Source organism: Larimichthys crocea, chromosome I (genome assembly GCF_000972845.2).
Source record: "Larimichthys crocea isolate SSNF chromosome I, L_crocea_2.0, whole genome shotgun sequence".
NCBI classification, from domain to species: domain Eukaryota; kingdom Metazoa; phylum Chordata; class Actinopteri; family Sciaenidae; genus Larimichthys; species Larimichthys crocea.
Window position 1 is genome coordinate 2333997 of NC_040011.1, and position 22064 is coordinate 2356060.

General features: G+C 42.8%; 1 protein-coding gene across 1 annotated transcript; it reads left to right on the plus strand.

The window, feature by feature from the left end:
- Positions 1–356: 356 nt before the first annotated feature.
- On the plus strand, positions 357–21641 carry reep5 (receptor accessory protein 5). Its single transcript, XM_019272211.2, has 5 exons — positions 357–602; positions 774–867; positions 4160–4298; positions 19360–19528; positions 21344–21641. Exons 1-5 carry the CDS (start codon positions 485–487, stop codon positions 21391–21393), a joined length of 570 nt encoding a protein of 189 aa, XP_019127756.1. The 5' UTR covers positions 357–484; the 3' UTR covers positions 21394–21641.
- The last annotated feature ends 423 nt before the right edge of the window (positions 21642–22064 follow it).

Sequence of the window (22064 nt, forward strand, 5' to 3'; positions counted from 1 at the left end):
GGAACGATTACTCAGTGGTTAATTATACAAAACAAATGATCAGCAATCATAAAACAGCACATCTCCAGAGCAAAGTCTCATGCACAGTTTACACTTGATTGTCAAAAATCTTAGTGACATGGGTGCAATTAAGATGTGGAACCGTATCAAGAGAGAAAGGATACATATGGGATCAATCCAAACTGATTTTTGATATATGTGTCCATTATTGATTAGACACGCATGCTGATCAGTTTCTAAAATTAAATATCACAGCTATATTATTTGAAGTGGTAAACATTCGGTAACTAAAAACATCCAGCTGAGGGTGATCGTGGTGAAGAGTTGTGCTTTTATTTTGAAGCCTGCGGTAGGAGCTGTTGTACATCCTGACTGGAGGCTGTGAGGAGGGAGCAGGCTGTGGATCGGGTTGCAGGGCTGTCGCAGTTTGATTTACAACTATTTCCTTATTCACAGCATCGTCAGAAAAGAAGGAAGTGTGGCCATGGCGCTGGGACTCAAAGAACGGTTCGAAAGGTTCCTCTATGAAAAGAACCTCATGACAGATGTTCTGGCCAAGGTGGAGGCCAGAACGGGAGTGAGCAGGACGTACATCGCTCTCGGTGAGTGTTGACACGCAGAGAAGAAGAAGAGAAGGAGAGCGCGTGCATCACAGAGGAAAAGATGATTAGAAGGAGGGAGTGAGCGCGTGGCACATTTAGAAACATGAATTTAATCAGTGTCAGTGACAGACTGTATGACGTCATGTCATTTTGTGTGTGTGTGTGTTCCAGCTGTCATCGGTATCATCGCAGTTTACTTGGTCATCGGTTACGGAGCCTCTCTGCTGTGTAACCTCATCGGCTTCCTCTATCCTGCCTACATATCGTAAGTGTGATATCCCATGAGCAGTTTGGACAGGGAGGGGCCTGCCAGCACCCCCACCAACAAACACACACACACACACACACACACGCGTGTGTTTTTTAAATAAAAGCTGTTTCCTGTCTGTGACGTTGATGATGATGAAGATGATGATTCATCAGTAGAATCAGGACTTTCGCTCTGGTAATCTTATGATGATGACTTGATTATGTGGTTGTCTCTAACACTGTCCTGCTGTTCTCATGGTTATTTGCAGTGTAATGATCTGGTTATCTTCAGTTACCACACAGTTGGACCATGTGGTCGTCCATACAGGATCACACGTGGACCTGCTGTGTCCTCCTCTTTGTCTCTGGGTTGTGAGGAGTGACTCCAGTTAACCAGGCTCTGTTACTGTTACAGTTAATGTTGTGATCAGATGATTTTTTTTTGAGAAGATGAGCAGCTCATACTGTCATAAATGAGTTATGAGTTCAGCACTCAGATGGGTTGAAGGACATCAGTCAAACCACAGAAGCTCTCTGTTTCCTTCCGCACTGACACCGTCATCATGACTCTCAGAAATCGGAGTATTTCTGTCAGATATAAGCAATAATTAGTCAAGTTACACTAAACACAGTTAACACTTGGCTGTACATTAATAAGAGCTTAACAATGAAATGTTATTTATTTATTTAATTTATTTGTTATTTGAATTCAAAGATCTAATAAGTGTAGAATGAAATGAAGACTGTTGCCACGCTCGGCTCACACTGATCTGTGAACAGCCTCCATGCTGACAACATACACAACACTTTACATACATTTACATTCCCTCAGCCATGTTGTGCAGACCTACTGCAGAATGCTGTAAAATACATATTACATCATTACAACACACACACACGCATGCACTCTGAAGTGTTTAGCCATCTTGATCTTTGTTCAGACTTGAGTTGACTGGAGTCAGTTTGATTCTCACATTTGTACATACACTTTGATATAACATCACCAAATACTGCACGGTCCGCCCAAACCTGCTGGGCTGCTTGCCTTGATGTAGGAACAATGACGTGTAATCACATTTGAAGCAAGCAGCATAAAGTTTCACATGAACGTGTTAATCAGTCGTGTACACGCTGAGCGTGGTTATTAAAGGTGGGTACAGCCGCAGGAGTGCAGGGCCCAGCTCTGACAGGACAGATTATCAGCTCTGCTTTTCTTATCATTCAGTACTACGCCCTGTGATAGAGAGTGGAGTGGAAAGAGCAGCTTTCATGGCATTCATTTAGCTTTACTGCTTAATGTGTGCTGAGGAGAGCCACAGACATTCACATGTGAAAAACAACAACATAGATAACAGTAAACTGGACCGAGAGCTCCAGAACTGCTGGTGGTGTTATCAGTTCACAGTGCTGCAGTGATGCCTCTCTAAAGTTCAGTACTTATTGAACTGGTGGAGGCTGTAGTTTGTCATAGTGTAGGACTGTACAGCATTTCTAATATTGACTCTGCACTCACCAATAGACAGAAATGTGTTTGTGCTGTCACATGGACCGGACACAGACTGACAGCCAGTAGAACCTCACAAGTCCTTGCTGCAGCAGAGCATTTATGATTATTAAAGATAAACGTTGTGAGGTGTACATTAAATACTGATGATGAGTCATTTGAATTACAACGAATATAAAGTGTGTGGAGCTCACGTTAACTCCAGTGACTAAACCTAAATGTGTGTAGGGATGTTATAGAAACATTATGCAGGATCTGGATTTAGTACTTGTTCATACCGGTTATATTTAGGCACACTTGAAGTGGTTGAATAAGCCTCTTGTTGAAATGAGACTATTCCCAGCTGATGGAGTAAGGGTCTTAGATTTCTTTCAGCAGCTGGAGCTAAATGTTAGTTAGTCTGCAAAGTTGAGTTAAAGCTGTTAAACTGTGAGAAGGATCATGCTATCAGTAGCTGAGATGGCGGTTAGAGGGACTACCCACACAGGACATTATGTCAACACACCAGCTCTGCACATCCTGCCACCAGCACACTTCTGTGCAGCTAAAGGCCTGTTCACCACTCATGTGCTCCAACATCTTTTGTAGTGTCCTGACAGCAACAAAGTTTGAAGTTTGTACTGAAGTTTTGGAGTGAACAGAAGGAGTGTTGGGATGATGTGGTCTACAGTGAAGCTGTTTGTTAGCCCTGTTAGTCTGTTAAACAGCATGGAAGCGTGTGACTGTTGAAACAAAGTGGAGCTTTGACGGTGAGACACAGGCCTCAGGGAGAACATGAAGACATGATGAAGTAAACAATGACTGCTGACTGATGTCTGTATTATCCTTTCATGCTGCTGCAGTGATTGGCTCAGCTGTTTCACAGCTGTGACACCTGTGATGTGATTGGCTGAGAGAGTATTTAATTATCACCACACCTGCTGATCTATAGAAACATACATGTACCAAAAAAAAAATGTGTGCACGGAGACGCCCAGTTTATTGTACAGAAGTAATACTTTATAGCATATATGTTATAAAACAAATCAACAGCCAACATAATTATAACAGAAAGTTCTTATAATATTAATGAGTAATAATAGTAAATACATTTAATAATTTCCCCATTCAACTTTGAATTAGTTTTCTGTGATCTAGATCACTACTGAACTAACTCAGTATTCCACTGAACAGCTCTGTTGTCTCTGATGTTCTCTGACCCAGCTCCAGCAGTGCTAACCACACACCAAACTTCACTTTCTATATTGAAGTTTCAGAAAGAGCTGTTCTGAAGTAATGTGCCTGTTTCTTTGAGCTTGTTGGAGTTATTTTTATTCACTCAACACAGAAAACAGGAGACAGGAAACAGATTTTGATGCTAACTTTGCCATTTCTTTGACCAATGACTCCTGGTTCCTTCTTTTCTTATTGAACTGTTCTCAGAGGATCTTTGTCTCCTTCTTCTGTTTCAAACGTCAGTCTGGTTCAACCACTGAACAGCATTTTGTTCTCCATGGACAAAACAAAAAAACTGTTTTATTTACAGTCGTCCTGTCAGCCAGAAAGATCAACTTCCTCATATGATTTTCAAAGCATGGTGTCACACTCACATACAGAAGTTTACAGTTAACAATGGAGGAAGGTAAAATCACTCAGAGCGACGAGATCTAAAACATGTCTTAAAGTCTTATTGTCATTGTGCTGTTACAAGAAGGTCAAGTTTAACAGAGGGAGATGAATGAAAGGAAGGAGACAAGGGGAGATTTCAGTGCTGACCTTTCATGTGCAGTCATTTCTCTTATGTCCTGTTCTTCTCTCTTTGCAGCATTAAGGCCATTGAAAGTGCCACCAAAGACGATGACACTAAATGGCTGACCTATTGGGTGGTGTATGGACTCTTCAGTGTGGCAGAGTTTTTTGCTGATATCTTCCTGTCCTGGTTCCCGTTCTACTATATTGGAAAGGTAAAGCAGCTTGGGCCTGCTCTGCATGTGTGTGTGTGTGTGTGTTTCACACACTGAAATAAGGACGTGATCAGAGTCGAATGTGCAGCTCTTCCTTCCTCACTCTCATATCTTACCTACAGTGTGTGTGTGTGTGTGTGTGTGTGTGTGTGTGTGTGTGTTCTGAAGTAATCAACATGTTGAGGGTGGAGTACACTGCACTGATGATAAAGCGTCTATGAGTGCTTGGAGCTCTGTCAGCAGGTTCAGGTCCACAGAGTCTGTGTTTGCTTTAAAGGATGTTACAGTGTTAAGCCACCTGCACCTCCAGGTAGTTTGTTACATAGAATCTCTCAGTGTCATTCTCTGCTGGTCTTTCAGTGAAGAAAAACTCTCCAGCTCTCACATAACTGAACATCTCCACCAATCTCTTTATCAGTTGCATTGTTGACACACACCTGGTGTTAAATAACACCCACAGCTCAGTTTTTCCTCTCTCTCTCTCTCTTTCTCTCTCTCTCTCTCTCTCTCTCCTGTATAAAATAAACTGGTCGTGGCAGATGGCCGCCCACCATGAGGCGGGCTCTGCTCTAGCTATCTGTCTCTTAAAGGTGCAATGTGTAAGATTTGGGGCCTTTATTTTCAGAATAAGGCAGACATGGAATATAATATTCATAACTATGTTTCCATGCATGTATAATAACCTGGAAATCAGAATATTTTTATCTCTGTTATTTAAAAATTCTCCTTTTATATCTACAGTGGGAGCAGGTCCTCTTTCATGGAGGCGGCCATTTCTACAGTAGCCCAGAACAGACAAACTAAACACTGACTCTAGACAGTGTTTAAAGTGTTGTTTCTCCTTCACACTATGAAGGTGAGGGTGATGTGAGGAGATTGCAATGCAGCACCACTAGATGCAACTAAATCCTACACACTGGACCTTTTAAAGGAAGTTGTTCCTTGATGACATCAGAGTAGTTGATGATGTTTCAGTGCGTTCCACCTCTTTTGCTCCGGTGTAGACCTGCTCCATGTGTACACTGTCATGATATATCCTCTGTTATGATTCAGCATTTAGTAGTAGAATTATAATTTTCCCTCCTTTAAACTCCTTTAAACTTAAGACACATAATAAGAAGATTTTGATGTGATAATCATTTTTATGGTCCATGGTCTCTGTAGACCACTGTAAACCAGCTGTGTTGCCACAGTTCAGCCCCCACAGCTGGCGTCAGGAGAAAAACATGAATTTGACCTCTGGTTATTTACCTGTGTACACAAATTAATAGGACATACCCTTTAATGTATATTTTTGTCAAAGATAATGTGATGTTATCTATCACGTTAAATGTACTTACTGTAGGTGCCATATGCTGGGATGTTGATGTTTATGTTTGTATCGGTCTCAGCTGTCAGTTTGACACCTTTCACGCATGTCACAGGGGGTGTGGTTAAGGTGACACTGTAACAGACCAATCCAATCCAATGAATTCTTACCTTAAGAACGGACAAGGAAAAACAAAGTTCAATATTGAAGCTGCTCCTTTTATTCCACAGAGGCTGGAAACAGTTAAACAACAATCAAAACTGACCCATGCTGCTCACTTTTAGCCTCCTGCTTTAAAGCACCACCTACCTGAGTCCAGTCTTCAGCCTAGTGCTCATAATCATCATATGCAACATGAAACCATTCTCAACACTGAACGTTCAGTAGGCAATGTTCTTGATATCATGAAAAGACAGAATGAAATAACAACACTGCTGGACAGCAGCAGCAACGTTCATCCTTGCCCAAAAGAGACATTCAGGTCTTTGATGGTGATCCATTGCAGTTTCACACATTTATGAGAGCCTTTGAAAACTGTGTTGAAAGGAAATCTGAAAGTTATAGTGATTGCCTGTACTTCCTCGAGCAATTCACCAGAGGTCGCCCAAGGAATCTTGTAAGAAGCTGCCAGCATATGGACCCAGATAGGGGCTATGCTCAGGCTAAAATCCTACTACAGGAACGTTTTGGGGATGAACAAAGGGTTGCAGGAGCATATATGGACAAGGCGTTGTCATGGGCCCCGATTAAAGCAGAGGATGTTAAGGCGCTCCAAGACTTCAGCTTATTTCTCAAAAGCTGTTCGAATGCAATGAACGAAGTGCAGTACATGTTTGAAATGGATATGCCTGCTAATATGCTGACAATAATAAAGAAGCTGCCTTACAAGTTAAGGGATCGATGGGGGACAACTGCTTGTGAAATACAAGAGAGGCGTAACCAAAGGGCTACATTTAATGATATTGTTCATTTCATTGAAAGGCAAGCAAGGATTCTAACAGACCCAGTGTTTGGGGACATTCAGGATGCATCACCGGCATTAAACAGAGGCATGAATCGAACCAGCTTAAAACCTAGATCTAGGCCAAAAGGAAGTCGTTTTGCTACAACTGTGACTACTGTAGAAAACAATAACACAGAGTTTCCCCCCAATTGGAAAAAAGGGCTCACACTGAGAAGATCACCTTTTTAAGGGAGAAGGGAGTGTGCTTTGGCTGTTTGTGTATAGGACACATCAGCAAGGATTGCCGAAAGGGTCTCTCATGCAAAGTGTGCAGTTTGAAACACCCCACAATGCTTCACATCCACTCAAAGGAAAGGGATCCAGTGACAGAGGGAGAACCAGGCACTGCAGTGGGCTGTGCTCTGGTATCCAGTGGGCTTACTGGGGCTGGTAATCATGACTGCAAGCTTCCCATAGTGCCAGTACAGATTAAATCAAAGAAAAGTAATCATACAGTGGTTACTTATGCCTTCTTGGATCAGGGTAGCACGGCTGTTTTCTGCACAGTTAACCTCATGAACAAGCTCAACCTCGCAGGGAAAAGGACGCGAATTCTATTACGGACAATGGGTCAAGAGAAGGTTGTTAATAGCTCTGTGATTGCAGGACTGGAGGTGGCTGGCTTAGACGGGGAGACATACTGTGATTTGCCCAATACCTACACTCAGGAGTGTATGCCAGTTCATAGGGGAAATATTCCATGCCAAAAGGATCTTCAGAGGTGGCCTCACTTGGGAGATGTTCACTTACCTGAGATTGACTCCGAAATTGAGCTGCTTATTGGAACAAACGTACCGAAGGCACTGGAACCGCTACAAGTCATCCGTAGTGTGGACAAGGGACCCTATGCCATTAAGACTATTCTGGGTTGGATTGTTAATGGACCACTAGGAGGAGCCAGTGGTGAAGGAACGGATGTTGTAACTGTTAACAGAATCTCGGTCCTGAACTTGGAGGAGCTCTGGCAGCAGCAGTTCAGAACAGATTTCCCGGAGTGCGGTCATGATGAACAACCTGGTCAGTCAAGAGATGATCAAAGGTTCATGAAGCTGGTCCAGGATTCAGTCAGGCTTGTAGATGGCCATTACCAGGTTGCATTGCCTCTGAGGAAAAGTTGTGTGAACATGCCGAATAACAGGAAGATTGCAGAGCAGCGTGCCATGAACCTAAAGAGGAGGTTCAAAAGAGACTCATCATTTCAACAACAGTACACAGATTTTATGAATGGCATGGTCTCCAAGGGATACGCAGAGAAAGTACCTTCAGGTGAGCTGACACGTAGTGATGGGAGACTGTGGTACATCCCACATCATGGTGTTTATCATTTATCATTTATTCAGAAAGGGAAAATCCGTGTGGTTTTTGACTGTGCAGCCACTTTCCAGTCGACATCTCTCAATGCTCAACTGCTACAAGGACCGGATCTCACTAGCTCACTGATTGGCGTTATGGCCAGATTCAGGAAGGAACCAGTGGTGATTATGGCAGACATAGAGTCTATGTTTCACCAAGTAAGGGTGCCAAGGGAAGATGCAGACCTGCTAAGATTTCTCTGGTGGCCTGGCGGTGATCTCAGCCAAGACTTGGTGGACTTCAGGGTGCTGGTACATCTTTTTGGTGCGACTTCCTCACCAAGTTGTGCTAACTTTGCACTGAGGAGATGTGCTAAGGACAATGAAGATCAGTTCTGTCGGGAGACTATTGAGAAGCTTTTGCACTGCTTCTATGTGGACGACTGTTTGGTGTCGACAGCCAGTGAGGAAGAAGCAGTGGCACTTTACCATGACCTGGTTTGCATGTGTGGCAAAGGAGGCTTTAAGCTGACAAAATGGATTAGCAACAGGCGTGCAGTGATGGCAGCAATTCCAGAAGACCAAAGAGCAAAGGGTATTAAGGATTTGGATCTTGACCATGACTTGCTACCTGTGGAGAGAGTGCTTGGAGTGCAATGGTGTCTTCAAGCCGATGCCTTCAGGTTTAAGATCGTGGTGCAGGACAGGCCTTTGACAAGAAGGGGGATTCTCTCTGTTATCAGTTCAATATACGATCCCTTAGGAATCCTGAGTCCCATTGTTCTCTCTGCTAAGATCATCTTGCAGGAGTTGTGCAGGCAGCGACTTGGCTGGGATGACCCTATACCACCATCAGCTGCACAGGAATGGACAAACTGGTTAAAGGAGCTCCATCAGCTAGAGCACTTCCAGGTTGCTCGTGCCTAAAGCCCCTAGATTTTGGAGACGTCACTGCAGCGCAATTGCACCACTTTACAGACGCAAGCGAAAATGGTTATGGTGCAGTGACCTATCTACTTCTGCGAAATGCACACTCACAGGTGCACAGTAGTTTTTTCATGGGAAAGTCTAGGGTGTCACCTTTGAAATCTGTATCAATACCTCGCATGGAGCTTACAGCTGCTACCATGGCAAGTCGCTTGGACACATTCTGGAAAAGGGAGTTGCGCATGCCATTAACAGAGTCGATGTTTTGGACAGACAGCACCTCTGTACTAAAGTATATTAAGAACGAGACTTCAAGGTTCCGTACCTTTGTTGCCAACAGGGTCTCAGAAATACTTAAAGTATCGCAGCCATCTCAGTGGAGGTATGTAAACACTTTAAGCAATCCTGCGGATATGGCCTTCAGAGGGCTGAAAGTGGACGTGTTTCTGAGGAGTGAAACCTGGTTGTCAGGACCTACGTATCTTCTGTATCCTGAGCAGGACTAGCCTGTGAGTCTAGATTGTTTGGACGAGCTTCTGCCAAGCGACCCTGAAGTCAAGGTCAGTTTTGCAGTGGATGTGGTGCAGACCTCAGAGCATGTGGACGCAACCACTCAGCTGATCCATCATTTTTCCTCTTGGACCCGTTTAATAATAATAATAATAATACATTTTATTTGGAAGCGCTTTTCAGGGTACTCAAAGACACTTTACAGAGAAGAACATTAAATCATCATAACAAATAAAGACAGTGCACTAAAAACATATTAGACATTTAAACATTAAAAGCAAGAAGGGCTGTGGCTTGGGTTATCAGGCTGAAGAACTTGCTGCGGTGTCTTAGCAGAGGAAATTGTCTGACACAGCCTCCACCCAGTCTGACTCACGGGAACAACAAAGATCTTCCTTGGAGCAGGAAAATGGAATGGTTAAAGACAAACACACATCAAACCTGACAATGAGAGGTTTGCTCACGGTCGATGAAGTGCTGAATGCTGAAAGGGAAACCAGAAGAAGAGGTTTCCTGATGAACTCTCCAGTTTACAGAGTGGCAGAAACGTAGAGAAGAGTAGTTGCATCTTCAAGCTCTCACCTGTGCTAGAGGATGGTATCCTGAGGGTTGGTGGACGATTAAGTAGGGCAGTTCTACCTGAAGATGCTAAACATCCTGCTATCTTGCCCAAAGAGCTTCACATCTCAGACATTCTCTTAAGGCACATACATCAACAAGTTGGTCATGGAGGACACAACTACATGTTGTCCAAATTGCGTCAGAGGTACTGGATTCCAGGGGTTGGCACAGCCATAAGGAGGATTCTGTCAAAGTGTGTTGTCTGCCGCAGGCTGCAAGCTGCTCCAGGGTGCCAGCTGATGGCAGATCTCCCAGTTGACAGAGTCTGTCCAGACGAAGCTCCATTCACCAGAGTCGGTGTGGACTACTTTGGACCTTTTGAGGTCAAGAGCCGGAGGAGCGTAGTAAAAAGATATGGAGTCATATTCACCTGTTTGGCAATACGAGCTATCCATATCGAAGTGGCTTATTCTCTGGATACAGATTCTTTTATCAACGCACTGCGACGATTCATGGCGAGGCGTGGCCAGGTCCGGGAGATATGGTCTGATAATGGAACAAACTTTATTGGAGGAGAACGTGAGCTGAGAGAGGCCATTGGAGGTTGGAATCAAGCTCAGATAAATAGTGTTCTTCTTCAGAAGGAAATAAAGTGGGTTTTCAACCCTCCAGCTGGATCGCACCATGGTGGTGCCTGGGAAAGGATCTGTACGGAAGGTCTTGAATGCTATTCTTAAAGTGCAGAATCGGAGGGACTGCACACCGTCCTTTGTGAGGTTGAAGCCATTATTAATGGTCGCCCAATCACTAAAACCTCGACCGACCCTAATGATCTGGAAGCTTTAACGTCTAATCATCTCTTGCTGTTGAAAAGTTCCCCTTCCCTGCCACCAGGGGAATTTCAAAGAAATGATATCTATGCTCATCGACGCTGGAAGCAAGTCCAGTATATGTCTGATTTATTCTGGAAGCGATGGACCAAGGAATATTTACCACAGTTGCAGGAACGTCAGAAGTGGACTGGTATCAAGCGCAACTTCATGGTAGGGGACATTGTGCTTATTGTGGATGAGACAGCACCACGGAACTCATGGGTCATGGGTAGAGTCAGTCAAACCTTCCCAGACAGAAGAGGATTTGTGCGACGGTTGCTGATCATGACCAAGACTAGCTCTTTGGAAAGGCCCATAACCAAAGTCTGTCTTCTGCAGGAAGTGGAAGCCTGACCGCTCAGTTCTAAGAGGATGATTTTGCTAGGACAATTAGACTGACTTTACTGACTGACAATGTGACATGGTCGAGATTACTCCATGAAGCTGTGAGCTTCTGGACTCAACTAGACTTGACTTGCGTTCCAGGTAGAAGAGCATGTTGATGAACTATACAGATGGACTATAAAAAGGACAATTGATCGATGTGATTTCATGTTTCTTGTTTGTCTGTTTATAATGTTTTGTAATTATTACAGTGCTAATAATTAGGGGCTGGGTTGTAGGTGCCATATGCTGGGATGTTGATGTTTATGTCAGCTGTCAGTTTGACACCTTTCACGCATGTCACAGGGGGTGTGGTTAAGGTGATTGAGTGATTGAATGAATGGGCATATAGTCACCTGTTCACCGTGGCGGCTGCATGGAGAGGGGGTGAGTAGGGAGAGCGTATTTTTTGTTGACCGCGTAATTTAACTGCAGACAGAGTTTTTGAACATCTTCCATTGCCTTGCCTGGATTTGTCTGTTTTGATACGCTGGAAATAAATACAGACACAATCGGAAAATACGGAGATGGCTTTGTTGTTTGTGTAGCGAGTCAGCAGTACCATGCTCCCTCACTTAGCCTCTTGGTGACTTCGCTTTTCGTTTGGAGTCACCACACTTACATCTCTGTTCTCTGAAACAAAATGCAAGCAGTAGTCGAGTTGTAAAATGAAACCAGGGGGGGATGGTGAAATTTTTCATTTATGTAACTTATTTTCCAGCAGGGGGATCTGGGGGTCCTCCCCCAGGAAATTTTGTATTTCTTAGATGCAATTTCCTGCATTCTAGTCAATTTTAGGGTGACTTGCTAGACGTGGCAAATCCTAAATCCCATCTGATTCATAGCTTGCATTCTCAGTTGCATGGCCTGCACAGACATACCATTTAACGGAAAGAACAAGAACCACTTAACTATGGGACATTTCTTCACATCTTTTTAAACATATTTGTAAAAACATTTTAAATATCTTTATTTGTGAATGTGCTCAAATATTTTTTTAAACACAACTTTGTGTATGTTTTTAACATCTTTGTATGTTTTTAAACATATTTAAATACATTTAAACACATTTTTGTTAAAAACCTCTTCACTTAAAAAAACACAATTTAAGGAGGAGGAAAGCAGACTTCGAGTTTTAGAACGCGCGATGTTTGAAACACAGGCGGTATTAAAGAATATGAAGCAGCAGGTAGGCCAACACAGAGTGTGGATGATTGACACCTGTCACCTGTCGACCAACATTCACCTTTGACCCACCAATGACGATCCAGAATGAAGTAAACCCAAAGGTAGTATATCGCACCAAGAGGTCTCACTTCACTGTCAAAGCCTCTTTGTCTTTATGTAACAACCAGGAGCTTCGTGACTGATTCAAACTAAAGCAGAGCATAGGCAGGAGACATAGCAGGGCATTAGCAGGAGACATTAGCAGCGTTTCTTCGCGGCGGACATACTGTGTCGTTTTGTGGATTTTTGTTGCTACTCTTTGGGGGCTAGCTCTCCGAGTTTTCATCGCACAGTGTGAGGACACATATCTTTGTAGATATATATATATTTTTTTTCCCCCGCGCGCCTCCCCTGAAGTCTCTGGCGCCCCCCAAGGGAGGCGCGCCTCACACTTTGAAAACCGCTGACATAAGAAGGGATGACCATTTGAAGAGGGATGATTTTTCTCACAGGGGGGATGGCATCCCCCCCCCATCCCCCCTCAACTCGAGTTACTGAATGCAAGTACAATTAAAACAGCATTAGAGTACAAAGGAAGCATTTGTCTGTCAGGCAGCTCAGTACCAAATCACAGGTGGGGAGTGGGTGGAGCTGAGGCAGGCTGAATGAAGCCTGGTTGCTCGAAACAACCACCTGTGGACAGCACCCCCACCTGTCAGTCAAAGCATCCACGCTTTTAATTCTGCATAACTTTAAGTCTTAATATAATGTGAACAGGTGAGTTGTATATAAATTCACCCTCAGTACAAATCAAATCAAATGAATTTTATTTGTATAGCCCAAAGTCACAAAGTACATTTGCCTCAAAGGGCTTTACAATCTGTACAGGGAGTGACACCCTCTGTCCTTAGACCCTTGGTTCGAGTGAGGAAAAACTTGCCCACAAAAACCCTTTTAACAGGGAAAAAATGTGGAAGAAACCTCAGGAAGAGCCACAGAGGAGGGATCCCTCTCCCAGGACGGACAGACGTGCAATGGATGTCACGTGTACAGGACAAATCAACACAAACATATTGTACAATGACGGATAAAATGACAATGATTATAATGAATGATAAATGATTACAGTAATAGAATGTGTAGTAATAATGACAGTAATAATATATGTAGTGGGCGATGCAGGATCACAGCAGCAGCCCACGATCCACGAGAACCGCTGGACGACAGAGCACAGAAACTCCGGGGAGTTGGTTAGTAACATGCATTAATGAGACAGCCACATATGGAGAGATATGGAGAATATATATATAGATATATATATATATATATATATATTATTATATTATATATATATTATATATATATATATGTATATATATATATATATATATATATCTATTATATATATATTATATATGTATATATAGAGGAGAGGAGAGAGAGAGGTGAGATATAGAGAAATATATATTATATATATCTATATATATATTATATATATAATTATAGAGAGAGAGAGATATAGAGAGGAGAGTGAGAGAGAGAGAGCGAGAGAGAGAGAGAGAGAGTTTTCGGTAAGGGAGAGTGTGCATCTTCAACCAATACCGTGCCTGGCTAGGCATTAACCCTCGGTGGGGTCCCCCGGCAGTGTATCCTATGGCAGCATAACTAAGGGATGACCTGAGCCAGCCCTAACTATAGGCATTATCAAAAAGGAAAGTCTTAAGTCTATTCTTAAAGGTGTTGCCGTGTCTGCCTCCCGAACCCAGAAAGGTAGTTTGTTTCCACAGAAGAGGAGCCTGATAGCTGAAAGCTCTGGCTCCCAATCTACTTTTGGAAACTATAGGAACCACAAGGAACCAGCGTCCTGAGAGCGCAGTGTTCTAGAGGGGTAATAAGGTATTATGAGCTCTTTTAGATAAGATGGTGCCTGACCATGAAGAGCTTTGTAAGTAAGGAGAAGAATTTTAAATTCTATTCTAGATTTAATAGGTAGCCAATGCAAGGAAGCCAAATGGGAGAGTGTGATCTCTGATCTTGGTTCCTTTCAGAACCGTGCAGCAGCATTCTGAATTAACTGCAAAGTCCTAAGAGACTTATTAGAGCAGCCTGATAACAAAGAGTTACAATAGTCCAGCCTTGAAGTAACAAATGCGTGGACTAGTTTTTCTGCATCCGCCTGAGAGACAATGCGTCTGATTTTAGCGATGTTACGTAAGTGGAAGAATGCAGTCCTCGAAATTTGTTTTATGTGTACGTTAAAGGACAAATCCTGATCAAAAACAACTCCAAGATTCTTTACAGTGGAGCTGGAGGCCAGGGTGATCCCATCTAAAGTAACTAAGTCTCTAGAAAGAGAGTTTCTGAAGTGTTTGGGTCCAATTACAAGAACTTCAGTTTTGTCTGAATTTAACATAAAAAAATTGTAGGTCATCCAACTTTTTATATCCTTAAGGCATGCTTGGAGTTTAGTTAACTGATTGGTTGCATCAGGCTTGATCGATAAATATAATTGGGTGTCGTCAGCATAACAATGAAAATTGATAGAGTGATTCCTAATAATGTTCCCTAAAGGAAGCATATATAAACTGAATAGAAGTGGTCCAAGTACAGAACCTTGTGGGACTCCATGACAAACTTTGGTCTGCATGGAGGATTCATCATTGACGTGAACAAACTGAGATCGATCTAAAAAGTACGATTTAAACCAGCTTAGGGCGGTTCCTTTGATGCCAATTCGATGTTCCAGTCTCTGTAAAAGAATTTGATGGTCAATGGTGTCAAATGCAGCACTAAGATCTAACAGGACAAGTACAGAGATGAGTCCTTTGTCTGATGCCATTAGGAGGTCATTTGTAACTTTGACTAATGCGGTCTCTGTGCTATGATGCACTCTAAATCCTGACTGGAAATCCTCAAATAGACTATTGTTATGGAGAAAGTCACACAGCTGATTAGCTACAGCTTTCTCAAGTATCTTAGACAGAAAGGGAAGGTTTGATATCGGTCTGTAGTTGGCTAAGACCTCTGGGTCTAGAGTGGGCTTTTTAAGAAGAGGTTTAATTACAGCTACCTTAAAGGACTGTGGTACATATCCTGATAATAAAGACAGATTAATCATATCCAATAACGAATTACTAACTACAGGTAAAACATCCTTGAGCAACCTGGTTGGGATGGAGTCTAAGAGACAGGATGACGGCTTAGCTGCAGAAATGATTAAAGTTATTTGATGAAGGTCGATGGGGGAAAAACAGTCTAAATACATATCAGGTTTTACAGCTGTTTCAAAACTTGCTGTATCAGAATGCAGATCAATGCCTGTTGAGGGCAAGAGGTGATGGATTTTGTCTCTAATAGTTATAATCTTATCAATAAAGAAGCTCATGAAGTCAGTGCTACTTAGACCTAAAGGAATAGATGGTTCAGTAGAGCTGTGATTCTCTGTTAGCCTGGCTACAGTGCTGAAGAGAAACCTGTGGTTGTTCTTATTCTCCTCAATTAAAGAAGAGTAATAGGCTGCTCTGGCATTACGGAGAGCCTTCCTGTATGTTTTGAGATTATCTTGCCAGGCTAGATGAAATTCTTCCAGTTTAGTGGCACGCCATTTGCGTTCAGATTTACGTGCCTCTTGCTTTAATTTACGAGTCTGCTGGCTATACCATGGTGCTAGCCTTCTTTGTTTAATTATCTTCTTTTTCAGAGGTGCAATAGAGTCTAGAGTTGTCCGTAATGAGCCTGTAATACTATCAACAAGATGGTCTATTTGTGGGTGGCTAAAGGAAGTAGACAAGTCCTCTGTTACAGTTAGACATGGCATTTGATTCAATGCTGAAGGAATCACTTCCTTAAATTTGGCTACAGCACTATCAGATAAACATCTGCTGTAGAAGCTTCTACACAAAGGCTTATAGTCCGGTAGTATGAACTCAAAGGTTATTAAAAAATGGTCAGACAGAAGAAGATTCTGTGGGAAGACTATTATATTATCAATTTCAATGCCATATGAAAGAACAAGATCAAGAGTGTGGTTCAGACAACGAGTCGGTTTATTTACACTTTGACAAAAGCCAATTGAGTCTAATAGAGAGATAAACGCAGTACTAAGACTATCATTGTGGTTGTCCACATGAATGTTAAAATCACCTACAATAATTACTTTATCTGTTTTAAGGATCAAGCCTGATGCAAATTCTGCAAATTCAGATAAAAATTCAGAATAAGGACCTGGAGCTCAATATACTATAACAAATAAAATTGGCTGCAAAGTTTTCCAGGTTGGGTGAGTGAGGCTAAGAACAAGACTTTCAAATGAATTATAATTTAGTTTAGGTTTGGGATTTATTAATAGACTTGAGTCAAATATGGCTCCAACTCCACCACCTCGACCAGTACTTCGAGGAACATGAGTATTATAATGACTCGGAGGAGTGGATTCATTTAAGCTAACATATTCATCCTCCTGCAGCCAGGTTTCAGTGAGGCAAAACAAATCAATATCATAGTCAGATATTAATTCATTGACTAAGACAGCTTTAGATGACAAAGACCTGATATTCAATAGTCCACATTTAATTCTCTTATTTTGGACTGTTGGAGATGTTGATTTAATTTGTATTAAGTTTTTATGATGAACTCCTCTTCTGTTTGTTTTATCTTTAAATAATGTAGGTGGACGGGGGACAGACACAGTCTCTATACTAAAGGACTGGGTGGGCAACTGCTCTAATGGAGGCGCAGAGAAGCGTGTAAGACTGCAGCTCTGCTTCCTGGTCTCAACTCTGGGTTGTCGACATGATTTTGGTCAGCTAATAAACTTGGCCATATTTCTAGATATGAGAGCTGCTCCATCCAAAGTGGGATGGATGCCGACTCTCCTAATCAGACCAGGTTTTCCCCAGAAAGGTGTCCAATTGTCTATGAAGCCCACATCGTTTGCTGGACACCACCTCGACAGCCAGCGGTGGAATGACAACATGCGGCTAAACATGTCATCACTGGTCACATTGGGGAGGGGACCAGAGAAAACTACGGAGTCCGACATCGTTTTGGCATATTCACACACCGATGAAACATTAATTTTAGTGACCTCCGATTGGCGTAACCGGGTGTCATTACCGCCGACGTGAATAACAATCTTACTGTATTTACGCTTATCCTTAGCCAGCAGTTTCAAAAAAGACTCGATGTCGCCCGCTCTGGCCCCCGGGATGCATTTAACTATGGCCCCCGGTGTCGCTAACTTCACGTTTCGGACTATGGAGCTGCCAATGACCAGAGTTGGCCTCTCAGCGGGTGTGTCGCTGAGCGGGGAAAATCTGTTTGAAACGTGGAGCGGTTGGTGGTGTACCGTGGGCTTCAGTTTGGGGCTATGCCTCCTTCGAACAGTCACCCAGCCTCCCGGCTGCTCGGGAACTACCGGGGGACGGCTAACTGAAGCTACCTGTGGCTGTACCGCACCGGCTACCGGGGACTGGCTAACTATCTGAGCTACTGACTGTTCGGTGGTGCGGTACCGTGCCTCTAACTCACTGACCCTCGCCTCCAAAGCTACAAATAAACTACATTTATTACAAGTACCGTTATCACTAAAGGAGGACGAGGAGTAACTGAACATGTGGCACACAGGACAGGAGAGAGCAGGAGAGGAGAGAGACGCCATTGCTATAGCTAGGCTAGTTAGTGTGGCTAACAGAAACTGGAGAAACTATCAGATTGTAGTTACTAGAGTTCAGAGAGCTGTTTATGCACAGACAGAAGAAGTCAAAGAGTAGTGCAGAGATAAGTAGATAGTCACTGATGTGAGAAATATACGGAAATCTGTTCAGGTGAGCAGAGCAGAGAGCACCGTGGCAACAACACCGATACTGGAAGTGACACAATACGTTACCGTAAAGCACGCAGAGGACGAGTCAATCCTCCTCTGCGTGCTTTACGCAGAGGAGGATGAACGGGGAAATTAGCTATAGAGACCAAAACAGTTTTTTGTACCAGGCTGTAAACATGTTTATTTCTGCTGTGAAGTTGGACATTGGAACATGGGGACTTATGGAGACTGACTCACTTCTGAAGCCAGCCTCAAGTGGACGAGAAGAGGAAATGCAGTTTTTGGCACATCCTGTGCTGGCTTCACCTAACAGCCACAGAGGTTGCTGCTTGGTGATAATACACCTGTCACCTGGTTTTAGGACCAACACACATGAAGAAGAAGAACATGTTGGAACACTTATGTAATATCAATAATCTATTATTCCAAATCACACAGATCAATCTAAATAACAATATGAACTGTGATTTCATTAATAATAGCCCATTCAAATCCCCATCAGTTTCAGCATACAGTTGTCCCTAACGCCGTTCACTTTTCGCGGACTCGCTGTTTCGCAGATTTTTTTAGTGTAATTTTGCATGCTTTTATTTACAGTGTACTGTACAGTATGAACGCGCATTGTGTTCTGCGTCCTGATTGGCTAAGGGAGAACCGCACGTGTGTTCTGCGTCCTGATTAACTAAGGGAGTACTGTACAAAATGCGTGTAAAAAGGTGTATACAAGTGTGTGGTTAGGGGTTTTAAAACATGTATAGTAATTGTAAAACTTACTTCGTGGATTTCGTTTATTGCGGGTTATTTTTAGAACGCATCCCCCGCGATAAACGAGGGACCACTGTACTTTTTTTTGATAACATGATTTCAGCTGTAACATTAGAGTTGATCTTACTTATTTGTTCATTATGTGTCACACATGTATGGACCTGTGTGACACACCCAGTGACTGTTAGTGACAGTTTGATTCAAAAAACAAAACAACAGAAAAGAGACCGTGAAACAAAAATGAGCATCATAAATGAAAGTCTGGATTACGACAGGTGCAACAGATAACATGAAGCCACAGAAATGTTAGAGTTTGACACACCAGACAACGCTGAGACATATGAACCATACATTCCACTGTAGCCCACAGACACTTGAATAGTTTGAGATGCTGTAATGTAACTGTGATGTGTGTGTTTGATGACAGAGATCTTGTCTTCTTTCCAGTGTGTCTTCTTGGTGTGGTGCATGGCTCCTACTCCCTCCAATGGATCAGTCCAAATTTACAACCGCATCATTCGACCGTTCTTTCTCAAGAACGAAGCCAAGATTGACGATGCGGTGAAGAACCTGAAGGACAAGGCGTCAGAAGCTGCTGACAAGTTCAAAGATGAGGGTGAATCATCTCTATCTATCTATCTATCTATCTATCTATCTATCTATCTATCTATCTATCTATCTATCTATCTATCTATCTATCTATCTATCATTCGAGGTTGTCTGTCTGTCTGTCTGTCTGTCTAGACCCAACTCTTCCCTCAGTGGGGGGTAGATGGGGTGAAGGAGAAAGACAGAGACAGACAGACAGACAGACAGACAGGTTTCTCAGATTTTAGCTGCTGTAAAACTTCTTAAAGTCTGTGTAAGTAACTTCTTTCAAAATACATTAAATATGTTGTAAAATAGTTGCTGAAAACACGTGAAAAGACTTTGAATGATATATTACTGAAATGTGGAGGTTTTCACCAGTTTTCAGTTCAGGATTTTGTGGGCGGTTCTTAAAGAGTGGCTCGATGACACGCTGAGGCCACCCTGAGCATAATCTCTCTAACCCACAACACTATAAAAATCTTGACTGTTTTAGCATCTGTGTTTCTCTGTATGGTAAATGGTAAATGGACTGTACTTATATAGCCTTTCTAGTCTTCCGACCACTCAAAGTGCTTTACAGTACATATCTCATTCACCCATTCACCCATTCACACACATTCATACACTGATGACCAACTGCTCATCAGTTTGAGGAGCTAACCATTCATACATATTCACACATTGATGGCACAGCCTTCGGAGGACACTTCGTCATGCAGACTGGAGGGGATCGAACCGCAGTGGACGACCTGCTCTCTGAGCCACAGCTGATCCCAAGCTTACAGCACCTGGTATTCCCAGGCTAAGTACTAACCAGGCCCGACCCTGCTTAGCTTTCGAGATCGGGCATGTTCAGGGTGGTATGGCCATAAGCCAAATGCCAGGCTGTGGCTCACAGGCAGAGCGGGTCGTCCACTAATCAGATGATCGGTGGTTCGATCCCCCGGCTCCCCGGTCTGCATACCGAAGTGTCCTTGGGCAAGATACTGAACCCCAAGTTGCTCCCGAAGGCTGTGCCATTGGTGTATGAATGTGTATGAATGGTTAAATCCTTAAACTGATGAGCAGTTGGCACCTTGCACGGTAGCCAATGCCATCAGTGTATGAATGTGTGTGAATGGGGTGAATGAGATATGTAGTGTAGAGTGCTTTGAGTGGTCGGAAGACTAGAAAGGCGCTATATAAGTACAGTCCATTTACCATATGCTAATTATTATTCTTGTTTACATTCAGTTGCAGATTTTTTTTTTCTAATTTTATAAACTTGTCGATATTTTTATTCATTCAAATTTGGCTGGTGGTTAATAACACTTTCTTCTTTGGTCTGACAAACTCAGAACACATATTTTTATTTTACACAGACTTTAAAGATGACTCTCATATCTGACAGAACAGTCCAATGATGGAATTGCTAATGACTACACACATTGACTGATGGTTTGGTGACTGGCATGCTAACTATGATTTAGCATGCAAACAACATAACATTGTGAATGATGCACCTCAGATGAACTGGCAGACAGACAGGCTTTATTTCTAATCAGCTGTATGTTTAAATTTGGAATATATTTTATGAAGTAACCTCCATGGTTTCTCATGTTGCTGTGTTCACCTGTTCACTGATGTTCAGTCTAATGTTTCCACAGCTCCTCTCTCTGTGTGCTCTTCACTGTTTACCTGCAGTCACTCGGCTGTTTGTTTAGAGTTCAGCTGATGTCAATGAAGTGTTGAGTTTAACAAATAGTGGCTTAGTATTGAACAGAAATACAGCAAAGTGGAAGATCCGGTTGTTCAGAGCTGTCAGAATACTGTGTGACATCTGTGTGTCATCTGTCCACAGCCAAGAGAGCCACAGCGAACATCATGTTTGAGGAGAAGAAGAGCACCTAAGAAGGAGCTGGAGTCCCGTCTTGAGCTGACTGTTGTCACAGAGGAAATGTTGCCTTGCTTGTTTTTAAGAGATTGTGTTCAGGTCAATGTTCATCCAGCCTGTATTAGATGTTACATGTGTCATATATCAACTGAAGCCTTTTCCCAGCTCAGTTTACTTATTTAACTTTGCCTTCTGGAGGGCTGTCAGATAAATGTACTCTTGCCATGATTTGCTTTATGAACCAAATAAAAACAAACTTGCTGAAGTGCTTCTCTGATTAACTTTCTTTCAGTCTGTGTGTGCAGATGATGTAATACTTGTTGATAGACGGTCATCCACGGACACGTCAACATTCTCGTTCTTTACAGGTTCAGACTTTTAGATATTTTCAAGTGAAGCCTGAAGATGATTTCTAGACTTTTAGACTGGAGCCAAGGTGAGTCTGCTGTCTGCTGTTGGTTGCCACTGATTTTTGAGATGCCAGGAGGTCAAATTCCTCTGGGAAGGATCTGAGGCTGTAGCCGCCCCATGACGTGCTCGAACTGAAGCCTCAAGCAGCTCACTGAAGGTGCTGATATCAGGCAGACAGGGATCAGATGGCACAGAGATGTGTCCACAGAAGCTGACTTTGCGAAGTTCAGCTGAATCATCAGATGCGGAGATGTCTGGAGTTGCAGGCCAAGATGCT

Excerpts from the sequence above, each read along its gene's own strand:
- reep5 (XM_019272211.2), top strand. The coding sequence starts at position 485 with ATGGCGCTGGGACTCAAAGAACGGTTCGAAAGGTTCCTCTATGAAAAG. Across the intron at positions 603-773 it reads CAGGACGTACATCGCTCTCG|CTGTCATCGGTATCATCGCA; the intron begins GTGAGTGTTGAC and ends TGTGTGTTCCAG. Across the intron at positions 19,529-21,343 it reads TGACAAGTTCAAAGATGAGG|CCAAGAGAGCCACAGCGAAC; the intron begins GTGAATCATCTC and ends ATCTGTCCACAG.